The sequence below is a fragment of the Protomyctophum parallelum genome (genome assembly GCF_964188405.1).
Source record: "Protomyctophum parallelum genome assembly, chromosome: 7".
Lineage (NCBI taxonomy): Eukaryota > Metazoa > Chordata > Actinopteri > Myctophiformes > Myctophidae > Protomyctophum > Protomyctophum parallelum.
The window spans coordinates 15,318,939-15,341,438 of NC_139705.1; the positions used below are offsets into that span (position 1 = coordinate 15,318,939).

Consider the following 22,500-nt stretch of genomic DNA (forward strand, 5'->3'; position numbering starts at 1 on the left):
CATGGCGTGCCTTTGTAAGAAATAGGCTCTGCCCTTAAAGTTGTGAAGGCAACTGCAGGAAAACGGTACGGAGCATCAATGAAAAGCCTGTTTGACAGCCATTGGCACATGACTCACAAGACCATTAAGCAAACAGTAGCAACAGTGCCTGAGTGTCACGTTGACAGACACCCACACACATAAGACACAAAGACAGACAGGGGGTGAAAACATAATCCCCCCCCCCAGCCCGGAAGGAGATAATTACACTCACTCTTTTGACGATCTGGACCGCTGGTTCCCGTGGCAACTGTCACGCCCATATCCCCTCTTCATCATCCTACAAGAGAGTAAGAGAGAAAGAACAACAACAAAGCGTTAATCATCTTCATTTTGATCCATGCATAACTACGTCGTTTTGTAACAGGCACTGAGGAAGTCTCAATCTCGAAAGCATCTGTGTCATTTTCCATTTGTTTCAAGTATAATGTGATGCCAATTATTTCTGAATGTGTAATGACGTTGTGTTTACTTGTAACAGAGTGCATGTATAGAACAGTGGTTCTCAATTATTATTTTTGGCTCAGGTCACCACTGTATATAACTGTTTCATCCACGGCACCCTGAATATACTTCATAGCACCTTTTTTTCATATTAATGGTTACGATATGTAAATCTTTCCCCCAAAGATACAGTATGTCACGAGGAAAACAGGAGAGAATATTTGTTCCCACTAACTAGTACAGACTGAAAATAACTTTTATATTTGGCGTTTCACAACTTAAACCCCAGCATTCCTATTCTGGGGGGGGGACGGGGACGGGACATTCACCAACAATAGTGTACTGTAGGCCGAAAAGGCTGAAAGGCTGAAAAATAATGCACCGTGCGCACTTTAACTCGGGTCTGTTTTACTGAGTATAGAGGGTCTAAAGTGGTTAAACTGAAGTGACGTTGATGAATTCAAAATATTCGGAGGCACCCCTGGACTTGCGTCACGGCAGCCTATAGGGTGCCTCGTCACCCACTTTGAGAATGGCTGATGTAGAATAACACAACGACACTGTGTTGCTGCTACTCGTACTCAAGCAGAAAATGAAAAATCTCAGACTTTCTTCGATCCGTCCGCCAGTGGTTTTAATCAGAACAAATGTACATGTTCCTCACCGCGAGACGACTGTGTGTGTACTGTATGATATCATGCGATGTATTCCCCCCCCCCACCCTCCCGTCTGATTGTTACAAAGCGATAACTAAACACACCGGGGCTTTTTTCTGCGGGGCTGAAATAGAGCAGGCAGCGGCCCTGCTAACGGGAAGGCTAATTCACTCAGACACCCACATTACCATGGTTAGCATGAGCTGGCAGCCGCGTGAGGCCAAGACGAATGCCTGCGCAATGCTAAGCAGAGCTGGGGGGGGGGGGGGGGGACCAAGTGCATTGCATTTAGTAGTTAGATTTTTTTGGGAGGATATAGTTTCTCTTAGAAAACTCTTATCTCTTATCCATTCATTGTCAGTGGCATTTAATGCTCGTGTTAGGACAAACATTGGGTTACACACACCAACAGCTGGACATAGGAGGGGCTAGCACCCCTCAAAAAGTGAGGCCAGGAGAGTGAGGACGCCAAAAGTGATTGGCTGGATTGTGATGTTGTATGAGAGCGCCCCTCACGTCACACGCAAGTGTGATATTTTATCGCATTTTTGGAGCGGTGCTAGGGCATACGTGCGCCTCCCGCCGTGACGTCATGTGTCGGCCAAGTCTATGGACTTTATTTATACTATGCCGTAATGGGTGTGTTATTATTTTGTAAATTAGCGCCCTACAGCGTCACACAACAGCGTCACTTGAGACCTTCAAGCTCTTTCATTCCACTATAGGCTAGGCAATACATATACTTTTGACGGTGCCGTGTCATTGTTCTGATGGCGGGTTGGTCCGCTTTGCCCCATCACTAACCCTATCCCTAACGGCACGCAAAGCCACGTAGAGCTACGTTAAGGTTACAACGCTCCTCAGTGGTGTTGGCTTGGACTGAGTGCTTGTGACAGGCTCCGTAAACGCAGTAGAGCTGCAGCTAAGCGGCTACGGCTACAGATATAATGGGATTTCAATAGAACACGCTACATGCTAAACGCTAGCATGGCAGTGAACGGCTGTGACAGGCCCTGTAAACAGAGCCAGACCCATGAGCGCTCGCCCTGCCAGGTTAAACATACATTATATACGAGCCTGCGCGCACAAGTGCAGACAGACAGACACATGCACACTCGCACGCATGCATGCACGGACACACATGCATTTGTATTACAATACTTGTGAGGACATCAAAACATTTTGACAGCTATTGTATAACTGCCATTTTTGGGCAATTTTAAAGCCTAAACCCAATCTTTGTTTTTGCCTCTTGTTTTTACACTTCCTTTTTTTTGTGTGGAGAAGACGGCTCCTCCCCTTTCTTAGTCCACTTCCTCCCAGATGAGTCTGTGTTCAATCCTACTAACAGCAACACTACATGTTTATGGAAACGGTGTTTTTATTCCTACTAACAACAAGGCTCCATGTTTATGGCAGTGCATGGTGCTTACAGAAACGCTCCATGTTTATGGCAGTGCATGGTGCTTACAGAAACGCTCCATGTTTATGGCAGTGCATGGTGCTTACAGAAACGCTCCATGTTTATGGCAGTGCATGGTGCTTACAGAAACGCTCCATGTTTATGGCAGTGCATGGTGCTTACAGAAACGCTCCATGTTTATGGCAGTGCATGGTGCTTACAGAAACGCTCCATGTTTATGGCAGTGCATGGTGCTTACAGAAACGCTCCATGTTTATGGCAGTGCATGGTGCTTACAGAAACGCTCCATGTTTATGGCAGTGCATGGTGCTTACAGAAACGCTCCATGTTTATGGCAGTGCATGGTGCTTACAGAAACGCTCCATGTTTATGGCAGTGCATGGTGCTTACAGAAACGCTCCATGTTTATGGCAGTGCATGGTGCTTACAGAAACGCTCCATGTTTATGGCAGTGCATGGTGCTTACAGAAACGCTCCATGTTTATGGCAGTGCATGGTGCTTACAGAAACGCTCCATGTTTATGGCAGTGCATGGTGCTTACAGAAACGCTCCATGTTTATGGCAGTGCATGGTGCTTACAGAAACGCTCCATGTTTATGGCAGTGCATGGTGCTTACAGAAACGCTCCATGTTTATGGCAGTGCATGGTGCTTACAGAAACGCTCCATGTTTATGGCAGTGCATGGTGCTTACAGAAACGCTCCATGTTTATGGCAGTGCATGGTGCTTACAGAAACGCTCCATGTTTATGGCAGTGCATGGTGCTTACAGAAACGCTCCATGTTTATGGCAGTGCATGGTGCTTACAGAAACGCAAGCTCACAGGCAGCGTCCATTTCTTGTGCATCATTGTCAATGACGTGTACTCTAACTACCGATACGTTTATAAATCAGGCACAACTCCAGCAATAACCTCAAAATGTCTCAGTCTTAAATTTTCCTTATGAGGATCAAGACAATTGTCTAGTTTATCAAATTCTAATATGTTTGTGTGTGTGTGTGGGGGGGGGGTGGCCCTCAGAAGTATAGCAGTACTACAGTATACGCACGCACGCACATGCGCGCACGCGCACACACACACACACACACACACACACACACACACACACACACACACACACACACACTCACACTCACACTCACACTCTCACACACACACACACACACACACACACACACACAAAAGGGCTAAAACAGGCCAAATACCATGTGTTACAACTCATAAAGCTGAAGCAGGCAACATGTTAGGGCAGGGCAGGGCTGAGAGAGAGAGAGAGAGAGAGAGAGAGAGAGAGAGAGAGAGAGAGAGAGAGAGAGAGAGAGAGAGAGAGAGAGAGAGAGAGAGAGAGAGAGAGAGAGAGAGAGAGAGAGAGAGTCCTAAATAAATGAATAAAAAAGAACAACAACCAAAGAGAAAAGACCTTGTAATTCTGACTGTGATAAACACTTTATGGCTGTTTTCTATTTCCTCTCCAGTCCAGGCTGCTGCATGGTGCCAAGCGTCTGGCACTATGCTGGGAGATGTAGTCAAGTAAAAGTAGCAATACCACAATATAAGAATACTCTGTTTCAAATTAAAACAAAAAACAAACTAAAAAAGACCTCCATTTACTTAAAAAGTATTGGCGTCTGTATGTTCTTGAAGTTCTTGAAGTATACGCCAACGCTTTCAAAAATAGCTGATCTACAAGCTGGCATATAGTGGCTGCATTGTCAATTAACTAACGAGACACTGGCTTACACTAAAGGTTCCAAATGTAAACAAGAACTGGGGAAAACAGCCTTTTGTTTTAGTGCCCCAACCACGTGGAATGACTTACAGCTTAAATGAAAGATATGCTCTCCTATTACATAGGGTCAATTTAAATCTTTGATTGCAGACTTACCCCCAAGTGTCTGCAACTGTTTGAAACATGTATTAGATCACACAATGAGGAATTGTCGCTGTTCTGTTTAGTTATTTTGTTTATTGCTTTGAAAATGTTGTATTATGTTGTACTGTATCTCGACGACACTGCAAATGAGGGAAACCTCAATGTCTCTCTCTAAATAAAGGTTTGAATGAATGAAAACTGTAGTAAGTATGAAACATGACTTGGGTGGTAATGTATGTTACTTGTAAACCGAAGTTGTCAAACAGTCACACTGGAGTAAAAAGTATAACAAAATTTGCCTCTGCAATATAGCGGAGTAGAAGTATATAACTAAAGCATAAAGATCGGACCGACGTAAGTCAAGCGAAAGCACCTCAAAATTGTACTGTACTTTAAGTAAAAGTAAAAAATATACGTAGTTCCTTCCACCCCTGGCGGCGTCTGGTAGCGCTAAACATACCCAATGTATGCACGGTGGTTTAAATGAGAACAACATGAAGGCCCGCATGCGTGCGCGGTGTGGTGCAATGCGGTGTGGTGCGCCCTCCGCCCGTCAAAGCCAACACGCTCCAGCATAGAGACATGGGCCTGGGGTGCGTCTCAACGTGCTTCCTACCCCCGTGTCTCCTCCACTTACATTTCACCTGTCCTCCCCACGCCACGCCTCTGTCGGTGGAAACCTCTTATGTCCCCCCAAATGTTACCTTTCAGGATTCTAATTCAAAAACAGCTACAAGTGTAAAAGAAACACGAGGTGCATACGTTTGTTAGACATACTACCAGTCCGACAGGCATTAGTGCGACAACACCGTTGCTCCCGACATTCGCAGCCGGTTACAACTAACCCGTGCTGCGGGTTAAAACTAACCCGTGGCTACCGACCTGCGCTGGCAACTAACCTGTGGCTACCGACCTGCGCTGCCAACTAACCCGTGGCTACCGAAAAGAACTGCCCTCTCTCTCTAGTATTATATAGAACTCTATGGGGTGGACAGTTGGGATTTGGGACGGACCTCTTCAGCAGCAACCAGTCCGTCCCGACCGATGCATGGTTTGGCTCCGTTTAATGATAAAGGGAAGGCTGGTCTGAAGCTCCCAGAAGCAGTTCTATTTAAGGAAAGAACGTTTCGACCCGTGTGGGTCTTCGTCAGGTATTTCAAGTTGTTTCTGGTAGCTTCAGACCAGTGTGCGGACTGCCTTCCTTTATATCATTGTATGTATTTGGACTTGGCTCCGTATACACGCATGCACACATGCACATAGACCGACAATATAATCTAGCCTCCCAGGCCATTGCGGCCTGGCGGAGATAAAAAAATAAAATAAAATAACAACGAAACAAGCCTGGCGTGCATGTTGCATCACACTGCATGCGGTCAGCACTGTGTTATTGGTGGCCCCTGGCCCTATCTGTGGCCCTGCGGCAGCCTCCGGAAAAGGTCTGTGGTCAGCGCGGGGTGCGTATGCCGACCTCTCTTCATCATCATCATCTTCATCATCATTATCCTCATCCATCATCCTCCCTCTGGCGTCAGATTGGACCCGACACACAAGCAAACCACCGACCGGGCCCGGCCACAACTGCTCTTTATTTCTTTATTGGACCAGAGGGGGGGGGGGGGCAGGAGGGAGGGAGGGAAGGAGGGAGGGAGCAAGGAAAGAAAGAAAGAAAGAAAGAAAGAAAGAAAGAAAGAAAGAAAGAAAGAAAGAAAGAAAGAAAGAAAGCTTCCATCAGCTATTTCTAATTCTAAAAGATATTTATCTTAGACCTGCATGAGGCCAAATCTAAATCCATATACCTACATATACGCTTTCTGAAAAAAAGTTAGATTTTTGGATTGAAAACTTAACAGTGTTCAGAAAAAAAGTGCAGCAAAGTACAGTTCAATACAAGGTCTGCTATAAAAGGATTTAAAACCCCAAGTAAGGCCTATGGCTTGTTTCCATTGGGGTCCTTCATATTCAATTCATCAGAACATTTAATGACATACAAATAATACAGTACTTTTACTTGGCTTTTTACTGGGGCCAGTTTGGAATAGCAGCCACTTATCTTTGAGAGCGGTTTTGACAGAGAGTATAAGTTCTATACGGTATACTGTATGATATTGTCTCTGTCGGGTGGAAACCTCATTATGTCCAAAACTGTGACATTTCAGGATTCAAATTCAAAAGTTGCAGATTTTCAAGCACAAAACGTGTCATGTTGTGCTGCTTTAGAGCCTTTGTGTGAGGCTGTGGTATGATCAGGTATGGAGATAAGAGGTTTCTGCCTGACCACATATAGCGACAACTAACATGACACAGAGCTGTGTTCATTTAACTAACATGACAGAGCAGTGTTAATTTAACTAACATGACAGAGCAGTGTTAATTTAACTAACATGACACAGCAGTGTTCATTTAACTAACATGACACAGAGCAGTGTTCATTTAACTAACATGACACAGAGCAGTGTTCATTTAACTAACATGACACAGAGCAGTGTTCATTTAACTAACATGCCACAGAGCAGTGTTCATTTAACTAACATGACACAGAGCAGTGTTCATTTAACTAACATGCCACAGAGCAGTGTTCATTTAACTAACATGACACAGAGCAGTGTTCATTTAACTAACATGCCACAGAGCAGTGTTCATTTAACTAACATGACAGAGCAGTGTTCATTTAACTAACATGCCACAGAGCAGTGTTCATTTAACTAACATGACAGAGCAGTGTTCATTTAACTAACATGACACAGAGCAGTGTTCATTTAACTAACATGCCACAGAGCAGTGTTCATTTAACTAACATGACACAGAGCAGTGTTCATTTAACTAACATGACACAGAGCAGTGTTCATTTAACTAACATGACACAGAGCAGTGTTCATTAAACTAACACGACACAGAGCAGTGTTCATTAAACTAACATGACACAGAGCAGTGTTCATTAAACTAACATGACAGAGCAGTGTTCATTTAACTAAAACGACACAGAGCAGTGTTCATTTAACTAACATGCCACAGAGCAGTGTTCATTTAACTAACATGCCACAGAGCAGTGTTCATTTAACTAACATGCCACAGAGCAGTGTTCATTTAACTAACATGACACAGAGCAGTGTTCATTTAACTAACATGACACAGAGCAGTGTTCATTTAACTAACATGACACAGAGCAGTGTTCATTTAACTAACATGCCACAGAGCAGTGTTCATTTAACTAACATGACAGAGCAGTGTTCATTTAACTAACATGACACAGAGCAGTGTTCATTTAACTAACATGACAGAGCAGTGTTCATTTAACTAACATGCCACAGAGCAGTGTTCATTTAACTAACATGACAGAGCAGTGTTCATTTAACTAACATGACAGAGCAGTGTTCATTTAACTAACATGACACAGCAGTGTTCATTTAACTAACATGACACAGAGCAGTGTTCATTTAACTAACATGACACAGAGCAGTGTTCATTTAACTAACATGACACAGAGCAGTGTTCATTTAACTAACATGACAGAGCAGTGTTAATTTAACTAACATGCCACAGAGCAGTGTTCATTTAACTAACATGACAGAGCAGTGTTCATTTAACTAACATGACAGAGCAGTGTTCATTTAACTAACATGCCACAGAGCAGTGTTCATTTAACTAACATGCCACAGAGCAGTGTTCATTTAACTAACATGACACAGAGCAGTGTTCATTTAACTAACATGACACAGAGCAGTGTTCATTTAACTAACATGCCACAGAGCAGTGTTCATTTAACTAACATGACAGAGCAGTGTTCATTTAACTAACATGCCACAGAGCAGTGTTCATTTAACTAACATGACAGAGCAGTGTTCATTTAACTAACATGACACAGAGCAGTGTTCATTTAACTAACATGCCACAGAGCAGTGTTCATTTAACTAACATGACACAGAGCAGTGTTCATTTAACTAACATGACACAGAGCAGTGTTCATTTAACTAACATGCCACAGAGCAGTGTTCATTAAACTAACACGAAACAGAGCAGTGTTCATTAAACTAACATGACACAGAGCAGTGTTCATTAAACTAACATGACAGAGCAGTGTTCATTTAACTAACATGACACAGAGCAGTGTTCATTTAACTAACATGCCACAGAGCAGTGTTCATTAAACTAACACGAAACAGAGCAGTGTTCATTAAACTAACATGACACAGAGCAGTGTTCATTAAACTAACATGACAGAGCAGTGTTCATTTAACTAACATGACAGAGCAGTGTTCATTTAACTAACATGACACAGAGCAGTGTTCATTTAACTAACATGACACAGAGCAGTGTTCATTTAACTAACATGCCACAGAGCAGTGTTCATTTAACTAACATGACACAGAGCAGTGTTCATTTAACTAACATGACACAGAGCAGTGTTCATTTAACTAACATGACACAGAGCAGTGTTCATTTAACTAACATGCCACAGAGCAGTGTTCATTTAACTAACATGACAGAGCAGTGTTCATTTAACTAACATGACACAGAGCAGTGTTCATTTAACTAACATGACACAGAGCAGTGTTCATTTAACTAACACGACACAGAGCAGTGTTCATTTAACTAACATGACACAGAGCAGTGTTCATTTAACTAACATGACACAGAGCAGTGTTCATTTAACTAACATGACACAGAGCAGTGTTCATTTAACTAACATGCCACAGAGCAGTGTTCATTTAACTAACATGACACAGAGCAGTGTTCATTTAACTAACATGACACAGAGCAGTGTTCATTTAACTAACATGACACAGAGCAGTGTTCATTTAACTAACATGACACAGAGCAGTGTTCATTAAACTAACACGACACAGAGCAGTGTTCATTTAACTAACATGACACAGAGCAGTGTTCATTTAACTAACACGACACAGAGCAGTGTTCATTTCATCCACTAAAACTATGACAAAATACCTTCATAGACTACCATTATACCATTATTCATAGGCGGGGGAAATTTTAAAATAAAAACTAAGCTATGACTTTAACACTTGCTGTCAAAATCAACACGGACACAGAGGCAGTCCTAGCTTGACACTGACGTAACAATATTGGTGTAAAAACAGGTCTAAATGGGTTAATGTAGAGTGAAAACAGCAGAGCCACGGCTATAGAGCCCTGAGGGACTAGTGGTCCTCAAGTGGTTGAGGAGAAGTCGAAGGGAAGAACAGAAGGAAAACAAGAGCAGAGAGGAGGAGGAGGAGGAGGAGGAGAGATGAAAGATGAAGTCAGGATGGGACGCTGACCGGAGAGAGAGAGAGAGAGAGAGAGAGAGAGAGAGAGGTGGTGAGGAAAAACAAATAGTGTAATTAATCACGTTCAGATAAAAGAGGCAGATTAAAGGAGATGTGAAGTGCTCTGTTTGGAGGGAAAACAGTCTCACCTCATGGGACTGACACTTGTGCACGCGCGCATACACACACGAGCACGTGTGCGCACATGCAAACACGCACACACGCATACACGGTGCACGCACGTGCACTGTGCACACACACACGGCCCTCGGGGGCCCTGCCCTGACCTCTGCTGAACTTCCACATGGGGTCAGAGTTGTGATATGAAGGAAAAGCCGTGAGGTGATTGGCTGACCTTCTGTCAATGAGAATGAGTCTGTTTGTTGTTTCTGGACGAGTGTGTGTTTGACACCCACGAGAGAGAGAGAGAGAGAGAGAGAGAGAGAGAGAGAGAGAGGGACACCCACGAGAGAGAGGGGGGGGGGTTCTTTTAAAGAGTCCTTCATTACACACTGCCAGGTAATACAGACCATTACATGACCTCAACTACATGCCTAACTTAAATGCAAACACTTTCACATGTGGACAGGAGGAGCCGGGATTTGAACCACCGACCCACGGATCACTGGACGACCTGCTCTACCTCCTGAGCCACAGCCGGTCCTGGCTTAATGCCCACTTTACACGAAACTCCTCAACATTGTTCACCATCATATAGTAGATAATGTTCTAACCTTCAACAGTCCAGGTGGCCAGCTTTTGCAGTTGCATATATGACATTGATCAGTGTGTGAACACCTATCTTTGCCACTGAGTGCCGACAAATGAAAAGCTGTGAAGAAGAAATCTCCCCCAAACCCATATACCAACCCCGCAGCAAGTCAAACACACTTTGGTACTATCCTCCACTGCACTCGACCGACCGCTTATCAACCGGTATAACTTGTACAGGCACTGCCAACAGACTTTGGTACTATCCTCCACTGCACTTGACCGACCGCCTATCAACCGGTAACTTGTAAATGCTTTCGAGGTGGAGCCTGGGCCCAAAAAACTCGATCCACCTCGACACTTCCATGGCCTGCGCATTATTTCTAAACCAATAATTTGATTATTGGCTCATATTATCCCCATGAATTCAAGGCTTCATGGGGTGTGTAATTAATAGAAAACAAGTTGTTTTTGGGGGGAGAACTATCCCTTTAAGGTCCTGCTTGGGCACATGGCGTAGGAGCAGGTCATGTTAAGGCTCAATGTAGCTTAAAACACGTTGCGGGTTCGACTTCCGATCCCGACGACCTTTAGGTGTCTGTCACTCCCCATTTCCTGTCATCCTACTGCCGCGAACCGCCTTTGAAAACGCTCTGTGCCAGGGACCCCCGTAAGACCATGTTTGTTAAAATCTTTCAAGAAAAGCACATCTACATGTTCACTAAAGCGTCACATCGCGAATGGCTGACTAATAAAAATAGGGCTTAATGGTTAATCGGCTTAAACTGTTCCTCATTTTTCAGAGGGGACCTCCTGGAACCCCCCTCAAGGCCCCCCTGGGGGTCCCAGGATAGAGAGTATCAATGGAACATTCTCATGGCAGGGACACAAGTGAGAAAGCGCAAATGCAAATTCAATTAATTCTATGCACAGAGTTTGCCTATGATCTAATCTGCTGCTAATTTATTCCCATTCTCTTCGCCTTCATCCCACCTGTTCCTAATTCTGCCCTGGTTTTCCAGAGCTGCCGCGCGCACACAGCCAGCCGCCACAGCTCTCCCTCTCTCGTTCCACAGGCGCAGTACTGTAAAGATTCTATTTCATCTGGCCAATTGGCCCGGATTTATGACTTATTTTGTTATTCTCCGCGTACTTAACAAGATTTCCCGGCAAGCCTAATCATACTTTCATTGCTGTTCTTTTTTCTTTCTTTTTTTGTTTTTTTTCTGTTCCGACTCTCAACTCGCGAGTCTGAAATATCGCTCGCGGGAGCTACCGTTTCATATGTCAAGTCCATAAACACGAGCGCAGTTAAAGCATTTAGACCGGGACAGCATCTGTGTCGTTTTACATTTTAACCACTTTAACCGTTATTCCAAAAAATAGCAGATCTACAACATCATAGCGTGTCACTTCGTGCCAATCTAGATCAATGCACTTTCACATTTTTTGTGAAATCATGAAAATGTGTGCAAATCTTATATTTTTTTGCCCTTTGCTTCTGGGGGGTCCCCTGGGAACTAATTATTTTGAGATGGGAGTCGGTGGCCAGATTCATATAATTTTGGGGCTCCTTCACATTTGAGCACCACTGACATAGAAACACGTTTTTTCAGAAACCTCAGGATAATCGGCATGCAGTTCTCAATGGGTTAAAGCAGTGCAGCACGGCCATATTGAGGGTAAAAGATATTTATATGAAAGGGGATTAAAAGGGAGCGTCGCGCCACACTAAAAAGTGTCCCCCCACAGTTCACAGTACGGTTAGCATAACGTGGCGCGCTGCGGGCAGCACGGTGCCCCACAACAAAAATGCCAAGACTTATTAGTTTGCCCTTGTAAAGTCAGCCCAGTGTTTCAGATGTAGGCCGGCCACTTCATAACGCTGTGCTGTAGTAGTAGCTGTTATAACGTTCAGGAGAGGTTTCCCTCTACAGGGGTGAGCCTGTGGAAAAGAGTCTGGAAGCCATTAAACACGCATCATATCATCACCCTCTGTCTGACTGGGATGCTCTTGTTTCTGTCTCTCTCTCTGTGTCTCTCTCTCTGTCTCTGTCTCTCTCTCTCTCTCTGCTGTAACATTATCTGATGACACAGAGCCACGGTGTAATGATGAGGACAAAGTGATGCCAAATTTGTGCTCGTTTTAAGCCCTGATTTATACAGTAAATATGACGCGATGCGTTTGAGTTTTTGGGTCGACACATTCCGGGGCAGGACGACCTTTGTATATGACAATGCATGAATGGAGCTTATAATGCTTTCTTGTGTGTCAGGTCCAGATGTATGCGTCATAATTTGACATTGACAGATTTCAGAGATGTCTGTGGAAGGTATAGTATAGCCTAGCTGGAACAAGCCATTGCTTTGAAGACGACATAGTTGCTGCATGACATGCTGAATTTTAGGGGGAAATAATATTTACATATTTACATAGCCTAATATGACATACATGTATAAGGTGCTGTAAAACATGGGTTCCCAAAGTGGGGTCCGGGGACCCACAGGGGTCCAGGGGTCCCCACCTAAATGATAGTTTGTAACCAAATGGACACCATGGGTCTGTAACTCAGAGTGTATACAAATGGACCCTAACAGGTCCATTTGGTTCCATTTGTATACACTCTCAGAGTTAAATTAACATTGATTTTACAATATACATTGGGATAGAAATGCCAATAAATGGGGGCACGTAGCCGAATTCAGGTCAAACCGGAGGCCCTTTAAATGAAAATGGTTGACAATCACTGCTAGAGCCGTAAACAGCTTCTCTTATGGGGGTCCTTGGCATATATTTTCAATTTGGGAGTCCTTGACATGAAAAAGTTTGGTAACCGCTGTTGTAAAGTAACAATGTAATTCAGGTGTCTACTGTGGATGAAAACGTTCTTTAGGGGTGTGCCCTGAGACAAAAAATGTTTGAGAACGTCTGTTGTACACAGAGAGAGAAAGTGGAACAGTCCACAGGCTAAAAAAGATGAGTTATGTCCTCTCCAGTCAGCGACGTGTGTGTGGAGGTGACCTGGGACGGGTTATGGGGTCAAACCTCCGAGTGCGCCGGGACCGCCAACACACACCTGCTACCAGCTGCCTTAAGCCACTGAGTCAAAGGTAAGGAATCCTCCTTCTACAGGCCTCACCTGGGCCGTGAAGGACCACAACACCCAGAGACAATAAATCCACCCTGACACTCCCCTTTCACACGCTGCAAAGACGTGTGAAATGTGTGTGAAATGTGTGTGCGCGTACGTACGTGCGTGCGTGCGTGCGTGCGTGTGCATGTACTTGCATTGCTATAGTACAAAAGTCCTCACAAGTACACTGTGACATCTTGTGAGGTCCTTTCCTGGTCCTCACAATCAACAACAGTTGCTGTTCTGTGGTTAAAAATATAGAGTTAAAGTTAAGGCGTACAGCCGTACAATTAGGAGAACATTCAGTTTGGGGTTATGATTACGTTAGGATAGGATCGTTTTTCCCTACAGGCTCCATGACCTTGCATGGGGATGGAAAGGCTAAAGTATGTAATAGATAGCATATTTACATAGCATTCTATAGTGTTTACTTATAGTTTAATTGTACGGACATTCTTAGTTTACTTTTGATCCTAGAGTATTTCTATGCATTTGATGTGTTATCATGTGTTGTTCACGCTTACTGTAATTCACTCTGGAGTAAGAGCGTCTGTTAAATGCCTAAAATGTACTAAATTGTTTAGGGGTTGCGGTTTTAGAGTTATATACCTCATGTGTATACATACATACAGTAGTTGCATGCATGTTGTTGCATGTCGAAAATACCGCCTGGACTACAAGCTCACCTTGCGACGAAAGATGTAGCAGGGTTTAGGACATGTAATGGTGCATATCAGATAGAACAGACACGCCATTTGAGTGGAAATCCCCCCCTGACTTAACCTAAACCCGCCTCCCTCGTACCGCAGGTAAAAAACACATGCACGCACGCACGTACGCACGCACACACGCACGCATGCACGCACGCACACGGTGACTCTTTTTGGCTTGTTGCACAAAGTGAGGAATTCCCCCAATCAGTACCTCTGGGGAGAACAATAGCGGAGTGATGACTTTATGGTGAATGTGAAAGAACAAGAAGCCATATTGGCGGAGAGGAGAGGAGAGGAGAGGAGAGGAGAGGAGAGGAGAGGAGAGGAGAGGAGAGGAGAGGAGAGGAGAGGAGAGGAGAGGAGAGGAGAGGAGAGGAGAGGAGAGGAGAGGAGATGAAGCCCTGTGACATACTGCTTCAAACACATCTGCTGCATGGCCTGGAGGGATGGATGGTATGAAAGGTCTCTGTGCCATCAGGGTTTGGCCAGTGGGCGCCTCAGAATACTTTGATAACGTTTGAAATTCATCGAAATCACTTCAGTTTAAGCCATTTAGGTCTGAGACCAGATTCTACAAAATGTCTTATACATCATGACATTTTTCTGAAAAATGTCAGTCGTTCTCAAACATTTTCATGTCAAGCTATTTTTCAATAGCTAAAGTACAACATAATCCTTAAAACACCAAAAGGGGTTCCCGTCCTGTTACATTTTCACCAGAAAGTGTCTCTGTAAACGATACAGAGACACCTCCCTGACAATATTCTCAGAGACAGTTTGTTTATTTTTGGATCACAATGCTTATTTTAAAGAAACCCAATGTTATTCTGCATTGAGAAAATACTTCCGTGATACCAGGGGGGGGGGGATGAGCGAGTCATGTGAGGCCTTCTGTGTTTTATATGGCTGGAAATCCAACGTTTGAACATTTCTGAAGAAATGTTCTTAAATACTGACATGTCCAGAATAGGTTGATGATAAACATTACAACATTCAAATAATGGGAGTATAACATTTAAATAGAACCGGGTTACACCACATCGACTACAAACCTATGTCAGATACGGCAACACACGCTCACACGCACGCACGCACAGACGCACACAGAGACATACCCACCTGCAGCACACACACACACATGCATGCACGTACACACACATACACAGACACGCTCTCCCTGGAACTGTGTTCAAACAAGGACACGTTTAAGTTTTTAGTTCCCGAGGGCTGCATGGTTTGGAATCTGCTATTATTGAGACACCGACTGAGAGACAGACGTGTGTATGAGAAGACAGAACGTTACATACACTAACCTCACACACAAATCACACCAATCAAAAACACTCGTTTGGCAGCTTTCCCCCCCCCACTCCCCCACTCCCCGGGGGCCGCTTATCTAAATGATATGAATAACTGTAATTGGCAGGGAGTATGAATGTGGTGGAGAGGAGAGGAGAGGAGAGGAGAGGAGAGGAGAGGAGAGGAGAGGAGAGGAGAGGAGAGGAGAGGAGAGGAGAGGAGAGGAGAGGAGAGGAGAGGAGAGGAGAGGAGAGGAGAGGAGAGGAGAGGAGAGGAGAGGAGAGGAGAGGAGAGGAGAGGAGAGGAGAGGAGAGGAGAGGAGAGGAGAGGAGAGGAGAGGAGAGGAGAGGAGAGGAGTTTTACTCCACTACATCTGACTTTGAAGATGTTTAATATTATACGTTTTGTATAATATTAAACATACATTATCCACTTCAGCAGTCTATTTATCGATTTGAAAATAGCCGATATATACAATGTAGCTCACAGCATGTCGCAATGACACACACTGTGAGCTTGTAGATTTGCTATTGTTAAAAACGTTTTGTATTCATTTTAAACTTGTGAAACGGTACTTTTGTGTGCGTGCGTGCGTACGTGCGTACGTGCGTGTGTGCGTGCCTGCGTGCGTGCCTGCGGTGGTTTCAGCGCAGCGGGGATGATAGATGTGTAATGGTGTCAGTTCAAGCAGTACGGAGCAGAGACGGCCCATAGCACACCAACCTGTGTAAACATTCACGTGTGTACACGGTGTGTGTGTGTGTGTGTGCGCACTGTACATGTACACGTGTGTGCGTATGAATGCATGTGTATGTGTATGTGCGTGTGTGTGTGCGCGCACGTGTGTGTGTTTGCATTACTATTGTGAGAGTCAAATGTCCCCACGATTACAGTAGAATTTGAGAAATAACAATATAATTGTGTCAAAAAAAGCGACCGAAGGTCACTTTGAAACTTTTACTATGAAATTCTGCATCTCGCGTCCGTCACACCAATCCATCATGCCTTGTGACATCACGTGACATCATGGATACCATTATCTCCATATATGGATCTAACTTCGTGACATCTTGTGACATCATGGAGGCCCTTAACGCCTCCATATATGGTCACGCCTGATGACATCACGCCTCGTGACACGTCATGCCACCATATGTGGCCATCTCCATATATGAAGATCACGCCACTGACCTCATCTAACCCTGGATAGCCATACATGGAGAAGACTGATCACCACCTAGATCTGCATATATGGAGCCGGCCAGCGACTCTTGTTGATCTGACCTCATCAAACCCTGTACACTCAAGACACGCTCCATATATGGCCAGTACAGAATTCATTCCATATGTTGATCTGACCCCCCATGCCAAAGCATGTCTGCCGTCTTTTCCTTTGGGCTTTTCCCTTCAGGGGTCGCCACATCCATCTCACCCTGTCCTCTGACTCCTCTTCTCTCACACCAGATAACTTCTTGTCCTCTTTGACTACATCTTCTCTTTGGTCTCCCTCTAATAGAGCGTCGCAGTCCCGCCCCCTCGAGAGACCCGGAAAATAATTTCCCGTTCATTTTGCTCATAGACTTTTCAAAAAGTAAGTTTATTTAAAGACGTTTACGCCGCGGACAAAGCCAACACTTGTCGTGACAAATCATGACAATAAACACAATGTTTTGGGCCGAACAAATAATTAGAAAGAAAACACATTTTTTGTTGTTTTTCTTTGTAATTATTTGTTTTGTCCAAAATATTGTGTTTGTTGTCATGATTTGTCACGACGGCTTTGTACGACGCTTAAAAGGGTCTTTAAAAAAATACTTTTTGAAATGTCTATGGGGAAAATGCATTGTGAATTATTTCCTGGGCCTGGCGTCGTCATGAAAGGGGGCGGGACTGCGATGCTCTATAGGCCTCCAGCCTGGCAGTTCCAACTATCCCAACCATCTCAGTCTGGCCTCTCATGGCTTCATCTCCAAAACCTCTGATGTACTCAATGTATTCAATCAATGAAAAACAGACACTCGCTCTCTCTCACCTGCTCCAGGGGGGGCTGCCTGTGGTTGGTGTGGTGGTGGTGGTGGGCCGGGGGGCTGTGAGGAGGGACCCCCCTGTTTGGCATGGGCAGGCTGCGGTGGTGGTGCTGCTGCGCAGGGGGCGGGGGGTGCTGGTGGTGCTGCACAGGGGGCGGGGGGTGCTGCGGGTGGTGCTGGGCGGGGGGCGGGGGGTGCTGCGGGTGGTGCTGGGCGGGGGGCGGGGGGTGCTGGTGGTGCTGCACAGGGGGCGGGGGGTGCTGGTGGTGCTGCACAGGGGGCGGGTGGTGCTGCGCGGGCGGCAGGGGGTGCTGTGGGTGGTGCTGGGCGGGGGGCAGGGGGTGCTGTGGGTGGTGCTGCGGGTGGTGCTGGTGCGCGGGGTGAGGAAGAGGGAGGTGGTGCAGGTCTTCCTCCTCGTAGCCATCGGAGATCAGCTTCAACCTGCTCTGCGTCTGCAATGCATGGTGGGAAACAGAGGGTTTAATTTTGATTACTCGTTTTCTTTAGATACAATTTCATTTGGTTTTAGTGTTATGTTAGTCACCTGAAATGTTTTGGATTAAATCTGGTTATAGTCAACTAAACTTTTTGTAGTTTTAATAAATGTACAGCTTATTTTCTTGATGAAAATGTATTTCGGCGGGCTTTGATGGCGTCGCTCCACCCATTTAGAATGTTATCAACCTCTAATCACCAGCATCAAGACCATGCATTGCAGCCAGTATGGACATTTCCTCATACCGCCTCCTGCCAGTAGGCGACTAGTTAATGTGGAAGTGAAAATACTGCCGCCGAATCTAAAACATAGTGAAACTGACTTACATGTCCGGTTACGACTGATATGAGGTTAAGGGAATTACGTGGCCGGTTAAGACTGATATGAGGTTATGGGAATTACGTGGCCGTTTAAGACTGAGGTTAGGGTTAGAGTTAGCCATTACGGTAACAGCCGGACAACGCAACCAACTCATGCCAGGCCATGGCTGACAACAACGTGTGGAAATGTCCATACTGGCTGCATTGCATGGTGTCCATAACGGCTGATGACGGATCCGAAACCACTCGTCGTAATGCCTGATTTTACACTTGGTTGCATGCTGAAAATACAAGCTCACAACACGTCACAGTGCAACGCGTTGTGAGCTTATAGAATTGCTATTTTCAGATGACACCTGAGCACACCAAAACATAAAATGACTTGTCTTTTAGTCCTCCTGGATCTCTTCTCCACTAACATATAGTTGTTGACACAATTGTCAGTATATGTTGTCTTAATTTGAGTCATAATAGCTTCGTTTTTATGTAGTTTTCGACAGTGTGAAGAACGTAGCCGACGAACATTTTATATACTTTTAGTCAACAAAATTAACACTGATGGGAACTGAAACCGGGGCCAAGGAGGAAGAAACAAAATGAAAGCGAAAAACCCCAGAGCAATAAACAAGAGAATTTACAACAAATAATTATGACTCTCACCATGCAGGCCATTCATTCATTCATTAATCCCATCCTCCTCCATTGAATGCTTGTTTATTGTTTCCAGAGGAAACACAGGGGTCATCATCCAAAAACCCTCGTCCAAAACTCCTCCAAAAAACTCAGAGGGAAGGTTTTCTGAGGTTGAAAACGATTAAGCCTGTTAGCGAGGCTGGGAGTTGTTTCGTTTCTGCGTGCACGCGTGTGCGTGTGCGTGTGTGTGTGTGTGTGCGTGCGTGCATGCATGTGTGCGATACGTGTTGAAAGCCGCTGAAGATTAAAAACACCACAGAGCTAACGACTCTTGACAGGCCATAAATTGAGTGAGTCAGAGCGGCCTAATGAAAATATGGTAACTCTGTCAGATGTCATCCATATTGCAGATTAACTTTTAATTGGATTAGACCAATTCTGTCTCGGAGAGAGAACAGTTAGCGGAGTGTTTGTTTCACACAGAGCCCTCGGGGGCCGGGGGTGGGGTGGGGTGGGGTGGGGTGGGGAAGGTGGAGGTGGGGCGGGGTGGGGGGGTCGGGAGGGGAGCGTTTTTTGGACGGGGAAGCACTCTCATTTTATACATCATTGATTAAAATTGCACTCAATTATGCTGCTTCATCTTTCTGTGGGACTGAGTGCGCGCAAAGTGTGTGGTATGCATGTGTGTGTGCGTGCATTGTACACACCTGTGAGTGTGAGTGTGTGTGAGTCTTTGTGCATGTGTGTATGTGTGTGTCAGTGTGTGTGTGTGTGTGTGTGTGTGTGTGTGTGTGTGTGTGTGTGTGTGTGTGTGTGTGTGTGTGTGTAAAACAAAAGAAACCTGAAAAGGTTGACTTCCTAACGAGTTTAGTTATACAACACGTGCATTGGCGTGCACGCACGTGTATGTTTCTGTCTGTGGGTGCGTGTATGTGTTTGTTTCTATGTGTGTGCAATGTGCATACAAAGCTATTGCGCTGCCAGCGCATGTTGCTTGCGTTGCATGGAGGTAGATAGATAGCAGCCCGCTGGGCCACAGCTAACATTAACAATCAGCCATACTCCGATGCAGCCTGCTGTCTGGGAGACGGACAGAGACAGAGTGGGTGTCGACACATTGACAACCCACCATTCATTCCCTGAGATTCCCTCAGCACGGCAAGATACCTCCCCAGGGCGCACACATAGCTCCATGAGAGAGAGAGAGAGAAGAAGTGACTGCAACATCTTGAAAAAGTGCTGCTATTTGTTTAAAAAATAACCTTTAACACCAAGCTAGCCTTGTTGCCTACAGCAAATGCTTAATATTTCACACATTCTTTGGCAATGTTTACACTCATTTTCTCACGGCAAGTCGGCAACAAAGCTTCTTTGAATTTAATTTAATTGAGAGAGAGAGAGAGAGAGAGAGAGAGAGAGAGAGTGGTGCCAAGTGAATGCAAAATGTCCTGCTATAAGAAACCTACAATTATTGTAACGTTGTGTGTTTTTTAGATCTCCACAAGCTTAGAAGCTTGTCTAGATCTGGCAGTATCTGGTTGACATGTGAGGTTTCCAGTTCCTCCCGACAGAGATGCATGTTCTGCTGAGTGATTGGATGTATGTGTGAAGAAGCAGCTCTCAAGGTGCACGTGCGTGCCCGTACTCGAGTGTGCATACATGTGTGCGTACATGCATGCATGCGTGCGTGTGTGTGTGTGTGACCTATCTCACACTGTACCAAGCTGCCTTCATTTCCATCTGGAAATGTTTCTGAATGATCTCTTTTTCTTTTTTTCACTATGCATTTTATTTCACATTTACTTTGGCAATGAAAACGCACGTTTTCTCACGCCAATAAAATGTTGAATTGAAGAGAGAGAGAGAGAGAGAGAGAGAGAGAGCGAGAGAGAGAGAGAGAGAGAGAGAGAGAGAGAGAGAGAGAGAGAGAGTGAGTGAGAGAGGTTCAGGATGATTCAAAGGATAGATATCCATGTATCTCATCCAAGACGTTGCGGCTTCCCCTGTCTCTCTCTACTCAGATCAAATAACATACAGAAAGGCAGGCAGGCAGGCAGGCAGGCAGGCAGGCAGGCAGGCAGGCAGGCAGGCAGGCAGGCAGGCAGGCAGGCAGGCAGGCAGACCCATAACACCAGAGGGAGTTCAACAAACCATGTTCAACCCAGATTCGGCATGCACAAACAAGGGACTAAATTATTTTCGCTCCTATGCCACCAAAATGTGGAACGCCCTACCAACAGTCATTAAGAAATGCAAATCCCTTGACTCCTCTCCGCTCTCAAAGGGCACCTACGGACGGCTGCAATTCAAAACTGGCCCCCATGAAATCAGAATTGAATGACTCAGCCTTTGAGCCTGAAGAGGTGGACTGCCATGCACTATACTGTACTGTAGCCTATACGGTACGGTACGGTACCGTATAGGCTACAGTACGGTAGGTTTATATTGTTGGTTATTCTCATTCTCATGTATTATTATTCAAATAAAAGTGGCTTAAGTTATTGCAGAGAAAAAAAGTTTACAAATCAAAACATTAGCCTAAATTATTAATCATATAGCCTAGGCTAGCACTCTGTGCTGAAAATAGGAGGTTTAAAATGTTTAATTGAATTGAATCGTATTGAATATCGTATAGTATATAATATATATAATATCGTATAGTATCAAATCGTATTGAATATCGTATAGTATATAATATATATAATATCGTATAGTATCAGATAGTATTGAATATCGTATAGTATCAAATTGTGACCTTACAATCGGAAGTTGAATCGAATTGTGGATTAGGCGAATCGTGACAGCCCTAATTGTTATATTAGGCCTATCAATAAAATCTCAGTGCTTTGCTAATTATTTTGGGTGGAGCCCACCAGTGGGTCCCCTACCCCACAGGTTGAGAATCACCTGGCCCTAAACCAGTGATTCCCACACTTTTTCATGTCAAGGACCCCAAACTGACACTCAATAGCCCGCGTTAGCCCCCCATTTGAAAAGATATGCCAGGGACCCCCATAAGAGAAGATTTTTACGGCTCCAGCAGTGATTCTCAACCCGTTTAATTTCAAGGACCAATGCCCTAAACACTACCACAGATTGCCTGGAGTCAACACACCCCCCCCCCCCCCCTCAGATGGGCAGCTGAGATAAAGGAGGGGGGGGGGGGGGAGCTAATGGCGGAGGAAACGAGCCAGTCAGGATCACAGGAGAGGATGTGGCTGCAGATGACTCAGCCTACCAATTACATGTAGCTTCAATTGGAGAGCAGAGCTTTAGATAAGGTGAGAACATTCACACCTTGCATTGGGGGGGAGGGAGGAAGGAGGGGGCATGGGCACTTTGGGCAGACAGACGGACAGAGGTGGGAAGTACAGTTAAGTACTGCCACAGTATAACTACAATTGTGGGGGACATTTTTTGTGTCCCTTTAGCGATACTTCTCTCTTCTACTCCACTACATCTC

General features: G+C 44.9%; 1 protein-coding gene across 1 annotated transcript in view; it reads right to left on the reverse strand.

Moving 5' to 3' along the window:
* Positions 1-22,500, reverse strand: part of LOC310861947 (ERC protein 2-like) — a gene marked incomplete at both ends in the record, with an annotated part of 338,757 nt that overhangs the window by 37,071 nt on the left and 279,186 nt on the right. The window contains one exon of the mRNA XM_083769684.1: positions 17,594-18,040. Coding sequence (XP_083625810.1) covers positions 17,594-18,040 — 447 coding nt within the window. The remainder of the gene's footprint in view (positions 1-17,593; positions 18,041-22,500) is intronic.